Source organism: Tursiops truncatus, chromosome 2 (genome assembly GCF_011762595.2).
Source record: "Tursiops truncatus isolate mTurTru1 chromosome 2, mTurTru1.mat.Y, whole genome shotgun sequence".
Taxonomy (NCBI): domain Eukaryota; kingdom Metazoa; phylum Chordata; class Mammalia; order Artiodactyla; family Delphinidae; genus Tursiops; species Tursiops truncatus.
Genome location: NC_047035.1, coordinates 169,537,490 through 169,557,641, shown reverse-complemented (window position 1 = coordinate 169,557,641; position 20,152 = coordinate 169,537,490). Strand labels below are relative to the sequence as shown.

The window sequence follows — 20,152 nt, the reverse complement described above, 5'->3', positions numbered from 1 at the left end:
GCTTTTAAAAGCCTCTTTTTTCCTCTCTGAGCATTTCTGATAACTATCTTTCCACTGCCTTTGTAAAGCCATGTAGGCTTCCCATGACCCAGTGGGACCTTGAACTCTGCTCATGAAAGGAGAACAAAGGAAGGGACCGGGGTGTACAGACTGCAACAGCAAATAAGAGTTTGGACTTCACCCGCGTTTTATTTGGCAATCCGCGGGGTGCCTCCTTCCCCTCCTGCGTTCACGGGGAGAGAAACGGGACCATCTGAGCCTAGAAGGCCACCCACTTTTGCTCGGAGGTCTAGGTCATAACCTTCACTTGAGGACGCCAGAGTGGCCTCACTCACTGACACTGTCCAAGGCCCCAGCATCATGGACAAGTCCCATTTCCCCAAAGATGGTTGTGGTCTAAGCCGTCCAGCAAAAACAGGGGCAGTTCTACATTTTTCTCTGTCAAGAGTTTTAGGGCTGCGAGTCTCGTTGGAACGGAGAGGCGGGAAGGCTGGAAGCACTCTGTTTTGACTCTGGCTTTGACTTTATAGTATACTGGAAAGACAGAGACATATGAAATGGAACTTTTACAAAGCGTACGTGGTTGGGGATGAGGTGAAGGGCGGGGGTGAGGGTTCTGGAAATCAGTGGTCTTGGCACGCCTACCCCTGACTAAGAATTTCCTGCAAAGAGTTAAAAGTCTTCCTACTACGAAGAGATGTAAAATCGCGTTGCCTGTGCTCCCAAAACGAAGACTCAGGATTCGGGGTCTTCAGGTTGCGCCATTCAGAGGCGAGCGCAGGGTTCAGGCACCGGCCGGGATCCAGGACCACGCTCCTGCGCGCAGCGGGTCGCGACCACCTCTACTACCCTCCGCCCTGCCCGCTCCCTACCCCGGGTTGCGGGGGCGCGCGGACCGCCCGCCACCCAACCCGGGCCGCAGGGGGCGGGCCCGGGGGCGGGGCGGAGCCATGCGAGGAGGGGCGGGGCGAGGAGGGGCTGGCACGCCTGCGGCTCCGGCTCTGAGGAGACGGCGGGCGGCGCTAGAGGGAGCTGCTCGCTGCGCCGCCTCCGCCGCGCCGGCCCTCAGCGCCAGCTGCCCGGAGCGCCGCCCCAGCCCGCGCCGCCGCGATGGCGGAGGACAGCGAGTCCGCGGCCAGCCAGCAGAGCCTGGAGCTGGACGACCAGGACACGTGCGGGATCGACGGGGACAATGAGGAGGAGACGGAGCACGCCAAGGGGTAAGCGCGCCCGGGGCTCCTCGCGGGCGCCGGCTCCGGGGCGCGGCGGCCGCACCGCTGAGCGGCGGGCGGCCCCCCGCGTGGCTTTCGCGGGGCTCACGGGCGGCGGGAGGTCCGGGGGGCGCGTCTGGCTCGCGGAGCCGCGCGGCGGAGGCGAGGCCCCGGGTGGGCGGGGAGGCGCGGGGACCCGCCACGCCGCTGTCACCTGCCGCGCGGCCCGCCGGCCCTCGCGCGTTCCCATCCCGGCAGGCGTGAGACTCGGTGACACCGAGGGGGGCGCGGCGCCCTTCCCTTTGTGGCGGCCTGGCCGGTGGGAAGTGGTCCTCCTCTCTCCGCTCCTTGTCATCCTCTCCTGAAGTCCTCCCACCCCTCCCCCAGCCGCCACCACCACCGGGAGAAAAGAGTCGCTGATGGCGGGGAGCGGCTTGAGATTCGCCCCTGCCCGTTTCGGCGCCGCTGGCGGGGAGCTGCGGAAAGTTGTGCCTCCCCGGCCGCCCCGCCCCGCGCCGGGCCGGGCCGGGGGCGCCGGGGGTCCCGGCCAGGCTCCTGGGGACGCGCAGGTTCGCCGCCGCCGAGCGGGTCCCATCTCTAGAAGTGGGTCAGCATCTCTAGAAGCGGGTCCGACCTTGATTTCAGCTCGGTCTTGGGGAGCAGCTCCCGCCGACCGGACCCGATCCTGCTTGCTGGTTGATGTCCAGAGCCATGCGTTTTAACACCTGATCAGGTTTCTTCCTCCTTTAACTGGCTCATTTTCTCCCTCGCAGACTTGATTTGCTCTCCGGTTGGAGAAAAGATTGCTTCCGGTGGGGGGGGGGAGGGTATTGAAGTTCTGTTTTTGTAGGTAGAGGAGGTCATTTTAAATGCTGCCTGGGGTTTACGTTACCCTTTTACCCAGTTGAATGCGAACTATGAGCTGGCACCGAGCACTCATCCCCTTAGAAGTGAGATTTTACAAACCATGGTGACCGGGGAAGAAGTGGGTCAGCTTAAAAACATGATAGGGAGGCCGTAGTCACAGATGGCTTATTTATTCAGTTCATGGAGAGGATTCTTTAAATGATTGATGATTTAAAGTGTAAAGTATTTGCATTCTGTTTAACGTCTGCTTGAAGATTTGTTTAAGAAAGGAACTTTGAGCTTTAATGTGTTATAAAATATTAAAAGATCAAGAAAAAGAAAAGCTGACTAAATGTATCTTTCATTGGCATGAATATTTTTCAGTGGCAGCTGCAAGTACAGAATGTTATCAGTCTGGTCTAGAATGTTTTTTTTTTTAAGAGAGGAAAGGAAATTCTGCAGACATCTGAGCTCGACTTCTGTTTGTGCAGTGATAGAAATTTGTCTGTGATAGATAGCTAAATATAGATATGTTATTGAAACAGTGGCCCTGGTGCCAGCAGTGGGCCCAGATGCAAATATGTTGCATTACCCAAAAAACTTTTTAGCTCCTGTCTTTCTGGCAAAGGCCCTGGACGTCTGCCTTCTCCACTGTAATGTCTATTTGTTGTTCTTCATCCTTTGGAAGGTTTGATTATGTACTTCTTTGCTTATACAGTCAAGAATGTCCATGGTACAGAGAATTACTCATCTGTGTACCCGTTGATCAGGACCTGCCCCCGGGAACCTTGCAGGAGGCTGTGCGAAGTTCCCAGATTAGCACCCAGAAGCATCTCCATGCCTTCTTCAGACATTTTCAGTTTTGGACACGGGCACGTTAATTATATGTTAGCACAGTTACTCAAAATTAGAGCTGCTCAGTGGACTGAAAGGTTTTCACCAAGAACAGATAACATGATTTCAGGTTCTAGAAGGAAGAAATGGTTGTAATGGGTTTATTGTAGTCTATTAAAATGTAAGGAGATTAGTGAAAATCCAAGTTGCTGTGCTAGTTGAACTGCTTTTCTGAATTTGAATTCAGATGCTGTGGCCAAATTTGGGGGAGTAATTGTGTTTTATTTGGCTCGGGTACTGATGATATGGCTCAGTGGAAACCTAGAGTTTTTTCTTAAGTAGCTCAAGTTTGTAAATGTTAAAATTTGAAAGACTCCTCTTTTTGACACCTGGCCTCTTCATTCCACCAGTTTAATCAGGTGACAAATAATGAGACTTTGGAGGAATGGGTATGTACACACTTTACCTTTTAAAGGTGAGTTATCACTTTGAGGCCACTAGGTATGGGTCAGTGCACAAAGCAGTCATTTACTAAATAGTACCCTTGTGGCCTATAAGAATTAATTCACCCACGCTATTGAGTATAATGTATTTACTGGCTGTTTTAGACATATTAAAACTGGAGCCTCAGGGAAAAGGAAATTACCAAATTAGACTCTTTTGTCCGCACAATGTAAATACTACTGTGTATGCTTTACTTACATATTTGTAGAATTTTATTTTATGAATTAAAACAGGTATTTCATTTTGTGGATAATGCCAGAAGTCCATAAATGAAATATGACTTTTGTTCAGTTAAAAGCAATGGCTGACATATTATAAAATACTTGCATCTCACTATCTCTGTATCTTATTTTTTGTGGAAAATGTGCTCTTCGTTTAACTTTTTGGTCCACCCAAGTATGAAAGTGGCACACCACTACCCAGATTTCATGAATTCCAAAAATCATGGGGGAGGGCAGGGATTGTCCATTTTAATTAGCAAGACTGAATTCAAAAAAGTGTAGCTTTATTATCTTCAAACAATATGCAGCAATTAGAAGTAGACCAACAGAGGATTACCGAGAAACATGCTTTAAATATTGCTTGAGCACATGATTTACAGTTAGGGGAAGTGTGTCTTTGTAAAGCGTTTGAGGGAACTTGAAAACTTTAAAGCATATTAAAAGTTCTAAGGTAGGACCGGCGGTCCAGTGGTTAGAATTCTGCACTTCTACTGCAGGAGACACGGGTTCGATCCCTAGTCAGGAAACTAAGGTCCTGACTGCTGCGCAGCGTGCCCCCCCCACCCCAAAATGTTCTAAGGTAATCTGTCTACATAGGTAAGAATTACCTTCACCTGTCTTCTTCTCCTTGCCCCGTTGATCTGCGTCTTCTCCGTTTGTAAAATAGAGTGGGTCCTGGTCTTTATCTCTTAGCCTGCCTACCCCGCGTTAAGCATCGTTACTGCCCCGTGCCGGAAACGGGAGCACACAGTTGGCCCTACATGAAATTAGCATTCAAGTTGGCAAATCTCTCTCCTTGCTTTACCAACACTGGCTTGCAGAATGCATAGTTCCTGGATGAACTGATGTGTTTCATCTCCTTTTCACGCAGAGAGCCTTGCCCTCATTATTCACTGAGGTGAATAGAGACAGCTACCAAGAATATTTACATAGGGAATAAAATAAGCATATATGAAGGTGCCTATGTTGGCAGATAAATGACCAAATTATTCCCTGGGGTAGATCTGAAATAGTTTTGGTATTTGAAGGGTATTCCCAGACATTTTAAATAAATTATTTTTCTTAGAAAAATTAAAGATCTGGTATTTGGGAAAGATTAAAATTAAAACTTTGGAATCCTTTGAACAGAGACCCTAACCTCTCTTTTCTTACCCCCAATTTAAAGAGGAAAAATGGAAGTTATTCTGTGTACACTGTGTTGTTAGTTCTGATTTTATCTGTTGTTGAGATGGGCGGTGGGAACTTCTCCTTAGTCAACTGTAGAGTCGGTGGGAAGATGCAAAAAATTACTGTAACTCTCCAGAGATTTTTCTTGTCCTGGAAAACTTTAGGGCTAATTCAGAGCTGCTTCTCTGAAACGTGATCTGTTATCAATAGTATAAAAATCTAAATGGAAGGGTGAGCTAACAGCCTTTGCCCAAGCAACCTCCCAATTTAGGGAATGACATTTAAAAGTATTAAATGTCGGTTCAGGCTTAACATTTGAAAGGGTGACATCACCCTGAGGCCCGGAACAAACTTCTTGCAGAGCTTGGCTAAACTCTAGAAAGTCTCCAAGTATAGGCCACCTACTGTGCCATCTTGAAATTGTTTATTAACCTGAGTGTACACAGTAGATATTTACGAGTTCGAGTTGTTACTGGGTTAACCCTGGGGTTGGAACCAGGTTCTGTACCAAGTTCAAGAAAGAGGTTGGTTGGTTGGTTTGCGGTTACTCCCATTGAAAATATGTAAATGACTTTTACTCATTGTCCTGTAAAATATGCTTATTAAAAATGCAAACAGGGCTTCCCTGGTGACTCAGTGGTTGAGAGTCCGCCTGCAGATGCAGGGGACACAGGTTCGTGCCCCGGTCCGGGAAGATCCCACATGCCGCGGAGCGGCTGGGCCCGTGAGCCATGGCCGCTGAGCCTGCGTGTCCGGAGCCTGTGCTCCGCAGCGGGAGAGGCCACAACAGTGAGAGGCCCACATACTGAAAAGAAAAAAAAAAATGCAAACAGTAAAGTATATGGAGAGTAAAAGCCCCCATCGTCTCATTTCTAAGAGCTACCACTATTGACAGTGTAATCAAGTCAGACTTATTTATATACATATATATACACCTACACACATATTTACATAAATAAGGTCGTACTTTATACTTTATACACAGACGCTTTTGTTATCTATTACTTTCCACTGACAATTTGCATTTATATGTATCTGTTTATATGTATATATAAATGTATATTTAGCATAAATAGGATCATACTTTACATAGACTCATATTACGTTGTATTTTGCACTGACTGTGAGTGTTGTCTGCTAGACCTTTCTGCGGTGATGGAAATGTCCAATACAGAGGTCACTGGCCACTTGTGACCAGTGTGACTTAGGAGACGACTTTTAAATTTTATTCATTTTTAATTCATTTAAATTTAATAGCACCATGTGGGTCATGGCCATTGTGTTGGACAGCTCAGATCATATCCTGCCTTTGAATTTTTTAAGCCTTCTCGGTACTCAAAATATTTCCTTATTCTTTTCTTCTGTTTTGCAGAATATGTCAAGTTTCCATTCTTCCTTTTTTTTTTTTTCTCCTTCTAGTGGTTTAGGAGCTCTATATCCTATTTTTCTTCTTCTAGGAATTATCGTTAAAGTTCAAGCAAGCTTGCTTTTTTTCTGTATTTCTCTATCAATGTCAAAAATTAACCAATGTCCAAAATATCCTGTGTACTACCAAACAAGACAAACCATGTAGGATGTTTGGATTTCTCCTTCCTTTACATGTCCTAGATTTTGTTGAAATAATCTGAAATTTCAATTCCGTGTGCCTTCTTTTATTTTTGCCCTTATGTCATATTAAAGCTTTTTCTTAACTATTAACATTACAGTCACATCCATAGTATCAAAAACTTCTTAAACTTTCCTGACTGCATTACTGTTTTCATTGCTTACCACTATTTCTTATAAACTACACCCCCTCCTTTTCTTCTTTGATTATTTTCTCCCTTAATTTTTTTATTAGAGTAGGTGGATGATATATTTTCTAACTTCTTATATGTCTGAAGATGCCTCTTTTTGCTCTTACGCATGAACCAGAGTCTGGGTGTAAGTGTAATTCTGTGATAATCGTTTTCCTTCAAACTCCAGAAACATTGTTTTATTATCTTCTAGCATTTAGTGGAACAGATGTTTCTCTGCCAGTCTCTTCTCTTTCTTTTATAGGTAGCCGTATTCTTTTTCTTTGTTTTGACTTGTTTTTAGTCTAGAAGCTGGTAGGATTTTTCTTCCAATTTTCCCAAAACTCAAGTGTTTCCACATCCTTTAACCTTCCAGGATCACTTTTTTCTTTAATATCTAACAAAATGGCTCAAGCTCATACGTATTTGTGGCGGTCTCGTGGGGACCGAGGTTTTCGTGGTCCTCCAGCACGTCCATGTGGCCCCAGCTGCCCCATCACTAGCTCCTAATGCTTTGGGTCCTATAGCATTTCTCCCCAGACCTTTGACCCTGGTGGAATCCAGTCAGCTCTCTTTCATCCCCCTCCCCCGGCAGGAACCACTAATACAGGGCTGTCCTGCACAGCATTTGCTGAAGCTTTAGTGAATCAAGAGTGCAGATATTTGATTATAGCCTAGGGCAGAAAACAACTTCCAGCTCAATGTCAGACATCATTGTTCACCAAAGGGATTTACTGGCGTCCATCCTCCGCTCCCCCCATAGGCCACGGCCTCCCTCAGTGTCCCTCTGAGAGTGGTCTCTTAATCCTCTGACCTCTGCCTCTTCTCCAAGTTCAAGGTCCAGCTCCAGTGTGCTTTCTTTCATGACATCTTCTCTGGTCATTAGAACTGAGGGTGACAACCCCTGGCGAAGGCCCTGGGACCCTTACTGAGTGTATCCTTCACGCGTGCCTTTCTACCAGTCGCTCTGTCTCCCAGCCATCTTCTCAGGCAAACCCTTGTTTTACAGGAAGGAAGCTCTGGCTCCTAGGTAAGTGACTTCTCCAGGGTCACATGGTGTGTTGTAGGTGGGAACAGAGTTTTTGGTGTCTCTCTCTTCTTTTTTTTTTTTTTTTTCCTTTGGCCTTACCACGCAGCTTGTGGGATCTTAGTTCCCCAACCAGGGATTGAGCCCACGCCCTCAGCAGTGAAAGCGCTGAGTCCTAACCACTGGACCTCCAAGGAACTCCTGGTGTCTCTTGTTTAACATGTATGTGTAACATCTGCACGCTGGCTCACATAAAAGATTTTATTTTACACGTACAGTAGGTTGTCTTGAAATAAAGCATGGCTGAAATTTATTAGAATTGAGGACCAGCAGGTCAGGAAGGCGGGTCTGTCTGTCTGTCTAGCCTTCCCTCCATCAGTCCGCTACCAGCAGGCTGGGTCCAGGCAGGGGTGGCAGAGGGTGAGCCGGCAGCCGGAGGGGGTTGTCACATGGTACAACATGGTCATTTAGGGCCAGGTCTTCAGGGAGGTCTGGAATCAAAGTAATTTTCAGAGAAGGAGATAATAAGCAAGGCTGGCACCTCAAAACATGCCTACAGAACACGAGACATGTGTCTACCTGTCTGCTCACCCCAGTCCTTGTAATATCTGGGAATTGCACACATAGGTAGCTTCATGAAGGTCACTTGAGTGGATTCCAGTGGTTCCCCATCTTCACTGACAGGCTAACTTCTAACTTAAAAGATGTTCCCCTGTGTGCATTATGAAGACGTGAAGGATTTCCTTTTCCTATTTCTGCTTTTGAAGGATGTGGACTGTGGCATTCTTAGTTGTGCTCTTTGCTGTATAGGACCCAGCATGGGAAAATGATAGCTCATCTTTTGAACTCCTCCTGCTATGGGCTTCTTTCCTTGTATATACTTTTTTTTTTTCTCACTGAATCATTATAATAACAGGTGAGGAGACTAAGGCCTCTCCAGGTTTAAATAACTTGCCCAGGCCACATCTTGGATTCAGACTTAGGTCTTGGGGCCTCTTGCTGTCTGACTGTCCGACCCCTGCCTGTTCACAAACTGCATGGTCTAGTGGACTCTCAATACAGAGCAGTTTGTTTGATAATGTTTCAAGTTCATCTCCCCATATGTTGTAGATTACCAGCTTCAGTGCCTCTGGAGCCAAGATTCACCAGCGTAATGGGCATACTATTGGGTTGGCCAAAAAGTTCGTTTGGGTTTTCCGTTAGATGTGATGGAAAAACCCACATGAACTTTTGGGCCAACCTAATAAATGTCAGTGAATTTAAAAGGAAATAAATGCATACATTTCTTTGTTTTAAAAGACATTGCACCTCGATTATAGAAGACCCTTTCGGAGTTTGTCTTTTGGTCTCGTCAAAGGACTGCGTTTAATGATAGCATCAGTAGTTGCAATAAGATCCTTTTTCTTCTATGCTGCTTTTCTGGCTGTCTCTTCTCCTTTCTGGTTCGAGTTCCGTGTAGCCCACAGTAGCCTGTCACATGCCAGCATCCTTTCCCTCCCGCACTGCCGTTGTTCACGCCTCCACCAAGTCAGATTTTTATAAGAAGCAACGTGGGCTTAGGAATCTGGTTACTGAACATCTCTGGGTGGTAGCACTGCCGGAGGAAGCCGCGTCAGCCCCTCAGTACCCGGTACCCCAGCTCCACGGCCCGGCCTGTGGAGCGCCCGCCACGGGTAGCGCTTCTGGGCGACGCTTTGAGTTCCTCTCAGTTGGTGGCCCGTCATGGGAGAGAACCCAGCACACGGTCACCCGGTGCGGGCCCCAAGCTGAGCTGGGATTTACCTTTGCAAATTCTGTTTTGTAAGCACATTGCGCTTCTATTGCTGGCTTGAACACACACGCCAGGGGAATGTGGGCTCCTCTATTCTGTGTTCACTCCATGGTCAAGTTCATGTACTGCTTTCCCAGAGAAAGATGGCAACTCAGTTACTATGATACTTTCCCACAATTTCTTCATTTAGTGTTTGGCGGTGGGGTAGATACTTGCTCTTTACTGCCCGTGGGTATTTATTAACATTTTAAAGAAACCGAAGAAAGAGCCCCTGAAAGCAGAGTTCCTTTTTTATTTTTCCAGTTGAAGTTTTTTAAAAAAACCTTTTTGCAAAAATGCATCATTTCTAAAATGGAACATTAGAATGTATCACCAAGCAAAAAGACAATGACTTGGCATATTCATTTACACATTTTCCAATTCATATATGTTTACAAAAATGCAAATATACTGCTTCTCTGGTACTGGAAATTCCTGTTTGTCACTTGATGTGCCAGGACCATCTTTCCAGGGTGTTACAGAGCCTTCTCCGGAGTCACGGGAACTGGCTGGCTAGTCCATCATATGACTCTGTGGAGATAATAGAATATCCTCGTCTGTTCAGTCTCCTGTTGTTGGGTCCCAGTGGCTGAGGCCGTTAGTGGCCCCTTCTTCCAAAGGAGCAGGGCCAGGGTGTGCTTGTTTGAGATGGTAAGTCTCCGTGGATCAGGTGAGCCCGGCACACGTCCCAGGGATCCTGGGGATGGCCGAGAGCAGGTGAAGGATCTTCTTCCGGCAGAACTTCCCCACTGAGGGAAGCGAGACTTTCCTGTGAGCGCGACGTGGGCTTCTGTGTCCCATGCTGCTGTTATTTTGGGACTCGACCCACACAGCTCGACCTGTACACTAACTAATAGAACATCTGTATATTACCTTTGATTTTGTAGACACCTTCATTTTTAATTATTATTTTTCAAATAGGTAGTATGAGCATATGGTACAAACTTCAAAAGGCATAAAAAGGGTATCCAGTGAAAAGGAAGTCTCATTCTGCCAGCCCTGAGCTTCCCTCCCTGTGAGCAGCTCCTAATGCCAGTTCTTGGCACGCCCTCCTGGTGGCATTCTGTACACATACAAGGATGCGGGGCAGGTGCATGCGTGCATGGGCGTGCTTACGTGTGCACGGACATTCACCAGCAGTGGGAATGTGACCTTCCATTGCTGCACCTTGATTTTTCACCTAACAGTGTATCTTGGAAATCCTTGCATATATATTATATATCAAAACCCATAGACCACCCTCATTTTTTATTTATTTTTTGGGCCGTGCTGCACAGCTTGTGGGATCTTAGTTCCCTGACCAGGGATTGAACCCAGGCCCTCGGCAGTGAAGGTGTGGAGTCCTAACCACTGGACCACCGGGAATTCCCCCAACCTCATTTTTTAAAAGGCTGCATGCCATTGTTGAATGGATGTCCCATTTCTCATTTAATCTGTCCCCTGTTCATAGATCATGAGATTGTTTCCAATCTTTTGTGCTAACAGACAGCACTGAAATGAGTATCCTAGGATGTATAGCACTTCTCCAGAATATTTCTTCATAAATATCTTAAAAAGCTTTCCAGATAACAAGTTTTAAGGAGGCGGTGTGGTGTGTGGAAATGAGTATTAAACCAGGAATCAAGAAAGTCCTGTCACTCGCCCTCAGTTGGATGTTGGAATACTGGTCAGTGCATCTCTCTGGGTAGGAGTGTCTTGTCGGGAAATTGAAGCATTTGGCTCTCAAACTGTTAGGATCTAACAGGGATTTAACAAGTACACACGTGGTCCTGGGCCTGGTCCCTACCCTCAGGGATAAGGACCACAGACCTTGTGCCACGGGTGCTGTCAGGCCCCCAGAGCTCCTTGGATTGACTTTCTGCTTCCATAGCCCAAAGGTCAGGGGGCATGATAAACGTAGGCAGAAGAGAGATCCCTGTCCTGCCCATCTCCTGGCTTGTCCCACTTTTTAGCTGTACTTCTAGGCACTGCCAGCTGTTCTTTCTCTATTAGACACTTTCTCTGAGCCCTGGGGTGTTTCTGTGCTTTTTACATTTATTTTATTTTATTTTCTTAATTTATCTTAATGAAGTATAGTTGATTTACAGCGTTGTTTTAATTTCTGCTGTACGGCAAAGTTATACATATACATATTCTTTTTCATATTCTTTTCCATTGTGGTTTGTCACAGGATATTGAATATAGTTCCCTGTGCTCTACAGTAGGACGTTGTTTTATATCCATTCTGTATATAATAGTTTGCATATGCTTGTGCTTTTAAAAAATGTCCTTGTCTCTTTCCTCTGCCACTGCAAAGTGGACCGTGACCTCTGGCTCCCTTCTGGATCTGGGAGGTCCTGTCCTTTGTGTTTGAGAACTCCAAGTCCACCTTTGTGATTCCTGGAGAAGAGAGACACCTGTGCGACCTCTGCTTGGCCTCTGACCCTTGAATGTCCACTGAAATCATGTTTTCTCTGCATCCCATTTCTGGCCTTTGTACTTGGTCTCATATCCCAGACTCATCGCTCAGCCCTTCCACTCGAGGTCGAGCTGGTGTTTTCTCTGTTCCGGTGTTTCTACCCCTTCGGAGCCATCAGTCCCTGGAATCCCTCCAGGCTAGATGGGATTTGACCATCACCTTCTTGCTCTTGGCGCCTCCTGGCCCCTCCTTGCAGATTTAATGGCCTGAGACAGTGATTTGCCCTTCCCGCCGGGCATGTCTTGCCCCTTACTTCTTCACCAGATTTTTCTAGGGGAGAGGGGAAGCCTAATATTTTGCTACGTTCATTTGGAACGTTCATTTAATGAAAGAATTGAGTAGGTCCATGGGCAGCATCGGAATATACAAAAGAGAGAGTAAAAAATGAGTATTGGATTTAGCAAGGGAATTCACAAATAGGAATATCATTTGAAAAGCACTGAATTGTGAACTTTGCTGACACATTAATCTTATTATCTGTAACAGCGCTAATACAATATTGAAATGAATCTCAGCCAGAAAAAAACATTTTTTTTGACTTGTTAATCGTCTTCCTTCAGTAAACTCTGGAAGGCCCAGAAATGAGAAAAGTCATAGAAGTAGGAGCTAGTGTGAATGGGCTATTCTTCTATCAGAAAAACATTTGTGAGCATGAGTAAGAAAAGGCTGTAGGAAATAGGGTAGTTTTTCACTAATCTAGACTGTCTCGAAGGTTACACTCTGCCAACAAGCTTAACCTTTTTAGAAAACTTGATTTTTCTGCTTGTTTTGTTCACCATTTTATCTTTTGGAACAGTTTTACCTAAGATGCAAGGAAGTAAGCCTTTAAGAAATTTGCTTGTGGAATAGCTGGGCAATTTGAATGTAGTTTTTCAGTTACATGTAGTGATCTTAAAGATATCCAAACAATTTTTAGGAGCATTTTACATATTTCTTCCTTTATTCTGATCTTGGATAATCTGCAAAGACACGTCTTACTTCACAAACTAAATTTCACAGTAGACTGGTTTCTGGCCAATGAGTATTGATAAAATTTTATGATGAGTTAACATTAACTCTTATTAGAATTGGGTTTTTATGGGAAGTAGGCCCTAAATGTGTTGAATAATAATGAAATACTTGTGGAAAGAGAAGGCTAATGAGAGAGAACGTATTTTCCCACATTTAGATTATAGTAAGAGGGAAAAGAACTAAAACGTTGGAAACAGCCCAGTCTCTAAAAAAGGGGAATTGGTTAGCAAACTCTAGACCAGAAGCTAGCAAAGGGAATCATCTAGGTCCTACTCCAGCTGGGCCCGGATTGCTCAGGGCTTATTGGTCAGCCACTGCCGGGAGCCAGCCACCCTCTGCTGCTGACACCCATGGAAATATTGGAATTGTTGGCTGGTCCTACCGTGACCTCTACCCAATGCTCCAGCCTCAGTAGCTACCGCTGCCTGCCTCCTTGGCTGACCTTTATAATGATAAGGATCATTGTCAGGTTTCCACCCCTCACTGATCATAAACTTCTAGGGCAGCTTTGAGCTCGGAACCCTCCAAGGGCTTCTCCGTGACATACTGCTTTGACCAGAGATGATGTGGCTTTAAAGAACTTCTGACAGGTGTTTCCTCCATCAGCCCCAGGAGGGGAAGGAAGGTACAGAGCAAGGGATGAAGCTCCCGCGTTGAAGAGGTGGCTGAAATCCTGCTGGAGGTCAGGCCGTGACAAAGCCAGCGGCCTGGTTAGCTTCTTGCTCTGAACTGTGCATCACGCTTGTGCAGGAAGCGGGTGAAGAAGTCGTGACTGGAGTCGCACACATGAGCCACTGACAAAACAGACTCACTCGTGGGCCTTCAAGAACCTGAACTATAGATAAAATCCATTCTTGAGTTGGGCGGCCGGGTGATCAGCTTGTATCAGATGGGTGCCCCAGTCCAGCATGAGAACAGCCTGTGGCCAGTACCCAGGGGAGTTGGAGTCTGCCACAGCCACCTGCCCCGCAGCTGTGGCTGTGAGTTCTCTTCCATCACCTGGGCACTGTGATGCTGCTTTGGGTTGCCTTTTTCATAAACTGTGCCCAAACTGCCTCATGTGTTTTCTCTCCTGGGTAGTGCATTTCCCTCTAAATAAAGTGATTTGGTATCCCAAACAGAACACACATACACACCTAAACACACACACACACACACACACACTAAAGATCTGTTACCATTCAATAAAAGACAACTAGGCTAATAAAAAGTGTTCACAGGGGCTTCCCTGGTGGCGCAGTGGTTGAGAGTCCGCCTGCCGATGCAGGGGACACGGGTTCGTGCCCTGGTCCGGGAAGATCCCACATGCCGCGGAGAGGCTGGGCCCGTGAGCCATGGCCGCTGAGCCTGCGCGTCCGGAGCCTGTTGCTCCGCAACGGGAGAAGCCACAACAGTGAGAGGCCCGCGTACCGCAAAAAAAAAAAAAAAAAAAAGTGTTCACAAAAGAAGAGGTCATTCCCCAAAGAAGACCTCAAGATTGCCAATAAATATCTAAACAGATATTCATCCAGTGGAAACGCATAAACAAGAGATGATATATTGTAGTAATTACCTGAATCCTGGAGCCTGATTGGCTGATTTGAGTCCTTGGCTCTGCCATTATTTAGCTGTGATTTTCAGCAAGTTACTTAACCTCTATGTCTTGCAGTTTCCTCTTCTATAAAATGGGATTAACTATAATTGTAGGACTTAACCTCACAAGGTTGTTGTGACAATTTACAAGGTTGATATATATAAGGTGCTTACACGGTGAGTGCACTAAAGTGTTAGCTGCTCTGACAATGACCGTGACGATGATGACAATGACAGTGATGATGGTGATGATGGTGGTAATGATGGTGGGAGTGATGATGGTGGTGATGTTGATGGTGGTGGTGATGGTGATGATGATAGTGATGATGTGGATGATAGTTATGGTGGGGATGCCAGATTGTTTCCAAATTGCTTGTACCAGCATTATATAAATATTACCTTTCCTCACATTCTTCTGATATTATTAGACTTGAAAACGTTTGGCGAGTCAGTGGATAAAAAGTAGAATCTGAAGTGGGTTTCATTTTCAGTTTCCTTGCTGCTGGTGAGGTTGAGCATCCTTTCATAAGTTTATTGGCTGTTAGGGTTTCCTCTTTTGTGAATCATTTATTCGTATCCTCAGCCCATTCTTCTCTCAGTGTTTTGTCTTCCTATTGATTTTTGCATTGATTTCTCATTCACCCAGCAAATATTTATTTTATACCTCAGACACTGTTTTAGGTGCTAAGAATACAACGGAAAAGGCTGTCTTATGGATCTTATGTTCTAGTCAGAGGAAGACAGATAAATAAATAATACGTTTTTAGCTAGCGATAAGTTATATGAAGAAAAGTAAAGCAGGATAATCATAATAATAGCTAGCATTGACTGAGTGATTTCTCTTTGACAACTATTGATACTAATGTATTAGCTCATTTTATCCTGACAATTTTTGTAACACCATTCATTGAAAGCGTCATCCTTTTGCAGGTATGGAAACTGAAGCACAGAGAGGTTAAGTAAAATATTCCAAGTCACACAGCTAGGAAGTAGTGGAGCCAGGATTCAAAACCAGGTGGTCTGAATCTAGCTAATGCCTGCAGTCTTGACCTGGATATTATGTTGCCGGTCTATACTATGCTGGAGATAAAATGTGAATGGGAAAAGAGCTTTTTATATGTTCTGACTTAATATTTTATCATGTGCTTTATAAATACCTCCCCTACTTCTGTAGTTTTAAAATTTTGTCTATAATCACTTTGCCACAAAATATTTAACTTTGATTTTGTCAGGTTACCCCTTTTTATCTTACGGTTTGTACTTTTGGGTCCTTATTTAAGGAATTCTTTTCTTCACTGATATTATGAAGTTATTGTCATTCTTCTGCTTATTCATTCAACAGATATTTATTTGACCATATATGCCAGACGCTGTACTAGGCATGGTTAGATGTTAGCAAAACCAACAAAAATCATTGCCTTCGGTCTTAATCATTGCCTTAATCACCGCCTTTGGTTTTGTTTTCCATGTTTGAGTATTTAACTTATTTGGAATTTGTTTTTGTGATTATTGGGTAGTAGCAAACTAATTTAATTTTTTCTGTATAGAAAGTCAGTTTTTCTGATACTATTTATTTAAAACTTTATGCTTTCACTACTGATTCATGATGTAATCATTATCATATATCAAGTTCTTGTATGCTGTGAGTTGTAACTGGTCTGTCTACTTCATTTCTTTGATCTGTTTATCTGTTCTTGAGCTCTGTTGTATCTTGATAATGTTTTAGTTGCAGAGGCATTGTGGTTTTTATAGACAACTTAGAAAATGCATGAAAATACAGCAGCGATTAAAATCACCTATAATCCCACCATTTTCTATGCAGCAAGTTGGAAATCAAGGGGGAAAATTTTGTAAAATGATTATAATATCAAACTACTAATGGTCCTTGTGGGGAGGAGCTAAGTGATCTCTCTGGTGGAATCCTGTGAAATCTAAATTTTTTCTTATCTTTGGGGTTTGCATACCGTGAATCGAGCTCTTAAATAATGTATTAGGTACGACAGGCTAAGCTGCTGTAACCCTGTGGTGGACCCTATGGTGTCACTGCTCAACGTGATGGAAGTTCTCTCTTTTTTTTTTTTTTTTTTGGCCACGCCATACGGCACGTGGGATCTTAGTTCCCCGACCAGGGATGGAACCCACACCCCCTGCAGTGGAAGTGCGGAGTCTTAACCACTGGACCACCAGGGAGGTCCCAGTTTTTTTCCGTATCGATGGGACAGTCCCAGACAGGTGTTCAAGTGGATGGCGAGGGAACTTCCCTTTATCCTGTCCATCAGATGCTGCCTCCTCCTGTCACGTGGTTCTGCCGTCCTCTACTGTCTCATTCTATACCTGCCTTCAGTCGGCCCAGGGGAGGGGGAGCCTGGAGGAGCAGCCCCGGAGCCTGTCTGGGCCAGCAGGAAGCGGCAGGCTCGCATCCACTCCCATCCCGCTGGCTGGGACTCAGCCACATGGCCGCACCTGACTGCCAGCGGTGAGGAAGTGTGGTCTCGCTGACACGCTGTGAGCTCCCGGACGAAGGGGGGATGGATCTCTGTGGGCAGCTGGCGGTCTCTCTCTCACTCATTTCTCCTGGGGCAACTGTAAAACGTTTACAGTTTCCTGTAAAATGTGTTACTTTGCTCATTCCATTAAGTCCTGTCTGCAGAATCCCTGTATATATCTTTGAAGAGATTTCCTGGATGTGCTTATTAAACTTAGTTTGACATTTCCGTGGCTGACAAGGAGTTTGTTGGTTTGCACTTGGGGTTTGAATGTGCCAAAGATTCTCTTTAGGCACAGACGGAAGTATCTTTCCTTCCTGGGGTAGCAAAACGGAGAGGCTTTTCCTTATGGATTTTTTGTACGAATTCTTGGGGAGGTGGGAAATGGAACTTCTGTTCTTAAAGAGGCAAGAGATCTTTGTAAAAGGGCTGCATGATTTCCATGGTTAAACGTCTGGGACTCAGTAATCAGCCTCAGGCACTTAAGAGTCTGAATCTTTTTCTTCATCAGATTTCGAAGAAGGATCTTCTTGAGCTGGGATTTTCCTCTATTATCCTGAGCCCTTTGCAGCATCTTATCACCCCCCGGGGACAGGAATTTCCATCTGCCACTTTTTCAACAGCTTTGATGAGATATAGTCCACATACCCTGTGATTCACCCATTTAAAGTGTACAATCCAGCGGCTTTCAGTATATTCACAGAGTTGTACAACTATCACCGCAATCAATTATAGAACATTTTCGTCACCCCAGACTGAAACTCCACATCCCTCCTTTGTGACTGGCTTCTTTCATTTGGTGTAATGTTTTCACAGCTCATCTATGTTGTTGCATGTATCAATACTTCTTTTTATTTACAATTTTTTATTGCTGAATTAATATTTATTATATGGATATACCACATTTTCTTTATTCATTTATCAGTTGATGGATATTTGGGTGGTTTATACATTTTGGCAGTTATGAAGAATGTTGCTATGAACATCTGTATACAAGTGACTGTGTGCACAAATATTTTCATTTCTCTTAGTCGTAGACCTAGGAGTGGAACTGCTAAGTCATGTGGTAAATCTTTGTTTAGCGTTTTGAGGGACTGCCAGGCTGTTTCCAAAGCGCCTGCACCATTTTCCATTCCCACCAGCAGTGTGTGAGGGTTCCAGTTTCTCCACATCCTCGCCAACACTTGTTATTATCTTTTTTGGTTGCAGTTGTCGTAGTGAGGGACTAGTGGTATGCCTGTCAGCTCTGATTCCCAAATTCTAGTCTCTTTGAGGCTAGACCCCTTCCACCCTTCCCCTGCACCCAACACAGTGCTGAGCACATACTAGATGGCTCAGTAAATACATGATAATAGGCTGCAATCAACTTTACCATGCAGGTAGGGAGAATTGTAGCTTTCAGAGATAGTCTCCTTCCTGGCAGTGTGTGATTGGAGCTACCCCAAGGATTATTCATTCATTCAACAAACATTTGTTATAAAAATCTACTAGTGTCAGGCATTAAATCATTAGCGACCTTAGGGATACACAGGAATAGTTTTCTTCTGTACCCTGCACACACTGACACGAATGCGCACATAAATCACAAGCGCAGCACAGCAAGTTCCCCACTTTATGAGGTGCCAACCCTGGGAACACTGAGGGAGGAAAACCCGAAATAGTCAGACTCCCAAACCAGAGAATGTACAAAACCATGCTATCCATGGCATATTTCTAGCTCTGGTATCTGGCTGTGATATGTTTGTTTAAGCCCAATTGCTAGTCAGATATTTATGGAAGTCCTTAACTACTAGATGATTTTAAACATAAACATCACAATACATAGTACAGATTTGATTCTACTGATGGAAACAAACTGCTCATTTGGGGGTGGGAATGCATTACTGTTTTTAGACCACGAGGGTGCCACTTGGCGGGGTCTTCTCGTATCTCTAAAAATGAACACTAGTTTCTATTCCAGGATTAGGGAGAAGAGGGAAACACGAATCTATAGCTCATGCGCTTGTCTTTTAAACACTTTTTCTCACTATTGAACACGGCTTTCATGCTTTGACTCTGCAGAGGAATGAATTACTTTAACTCAGAAAGTTTTCTGATTTTAACACATGAATAACTGCCTGTCTGTCTGTGACGTAGATTGTGGGTGATGAGGCTGGCCCTTGGGATCCTCTAAGTGGTAAAGACCAAGCCCACAATTCTGTCATGTTAAGTCAGCAAAACTTGGTCTCCCCCGGCACTACACGCAGCACGTGGGGACCTCTACTCCTCGGAGGCCTCTCGGGCCTCAGCTGAAGGAGGCCCATCCCCTCCCGATGCGTCATCTTGACAAGGCCCTGGGGCTCGCTGGGAGGGGAAGTCAGCAAAGAAGAAGGTGTGGGGGCCCTCACGTGCTCTCACCTGGCAGCAGCACCTGTTCCATCCTCAACTTCCATTGGCTCAGCCTGCTTGGGCCTACTTTTCTCACTTGGGGGGTGGGGTGGGATGCGGAGTGTATGCGTCATCCTCTGGAATGTCCACAGGAGGGGAATTCAGAAATATCAGTGAGCACAGATAGTGTTCACCTGAGTAGGAAAACCGCAGTTCTCCTTCTGTGTTCTCCTGACTCTCACTGCTGTCACCCTCAGCGCTTCGGACACCAGGCGTCGGCGCCTCCCCACACCGAGCATTCCTGCAGCGCTAGCGTGGGCTGGGGTCCTACCATATAACTCGATTCTGTCACTGTCTGCCTGGAGGCAGCGTCAGATCCCACAGGTTGAGGGCTCAGTCCTGCCAGACTGCCCTCTCCCCACTTCAGATGCCAATGCTAAGTCCAGGTTGTCACCTGTGCTTCTGACCGATCAGCTACAAATTGGAGTTTCCTAAGATCCCCTCCTCGGATTCAATTAATTTGAATCCACAGAACTCAGGAAAACACTTTCTACTGTTCACCAGTTGATTGTGAAAGAACGTGGTAAAGGATGGAGATGAACACCCAGATGGGCGAGGTGTGCGGGGGACGGGTGTCCATGCCCTGTCCGGGCACCACCCTCCCGACACCCATGTGATCACCAGCCTGGAAGCTCTCTGAACCCTGCACTTCTGGGGACTTCTGTGAAGGCTTACGATCGATCATTAACTCCATTTCCAGCCCCTCTCCCCTCTCTGGAGAACTGGGGACGGAGCTGAAAATGTCAGGCTTCTGATCATGGCTTGGTCTTTGTGGTGACCATCCAGGAGCCCACGCAGAGGCA

General features: G+C 45.5%; 1 protein-coding gene across 2 annotated transcripts in view; it reads left to right on the top strand.

Annotated features, from left to right (window-relative positions):
* The first annotated feature begins 1,030 nt into the window (after window positions 1-1,030).
* Window positions 1,031-20,152, top strand: part of NMT2 (N-myristoyltransferase 2) — a 55,797-nt gene continuing 36,675 nt past the window's right edge. Inside the window, exon 1 of one of the 2 annotated variants that reach the window (XM_033852476.2) lies at window positions 1,031-1,220. In XM_033852476.2, the coding sequence (XP_033708367.1) occupies window positions 1,111-1,220 (110 nt within the window). In that variant the 5' untranslated portion in view covers window positions 1,031-1,110. The remainder of the gene's footprint in view (window positions 1,221-20,152) is intronic. The other variant, XM_019933488.3, reaches the window with a different exon arrangement.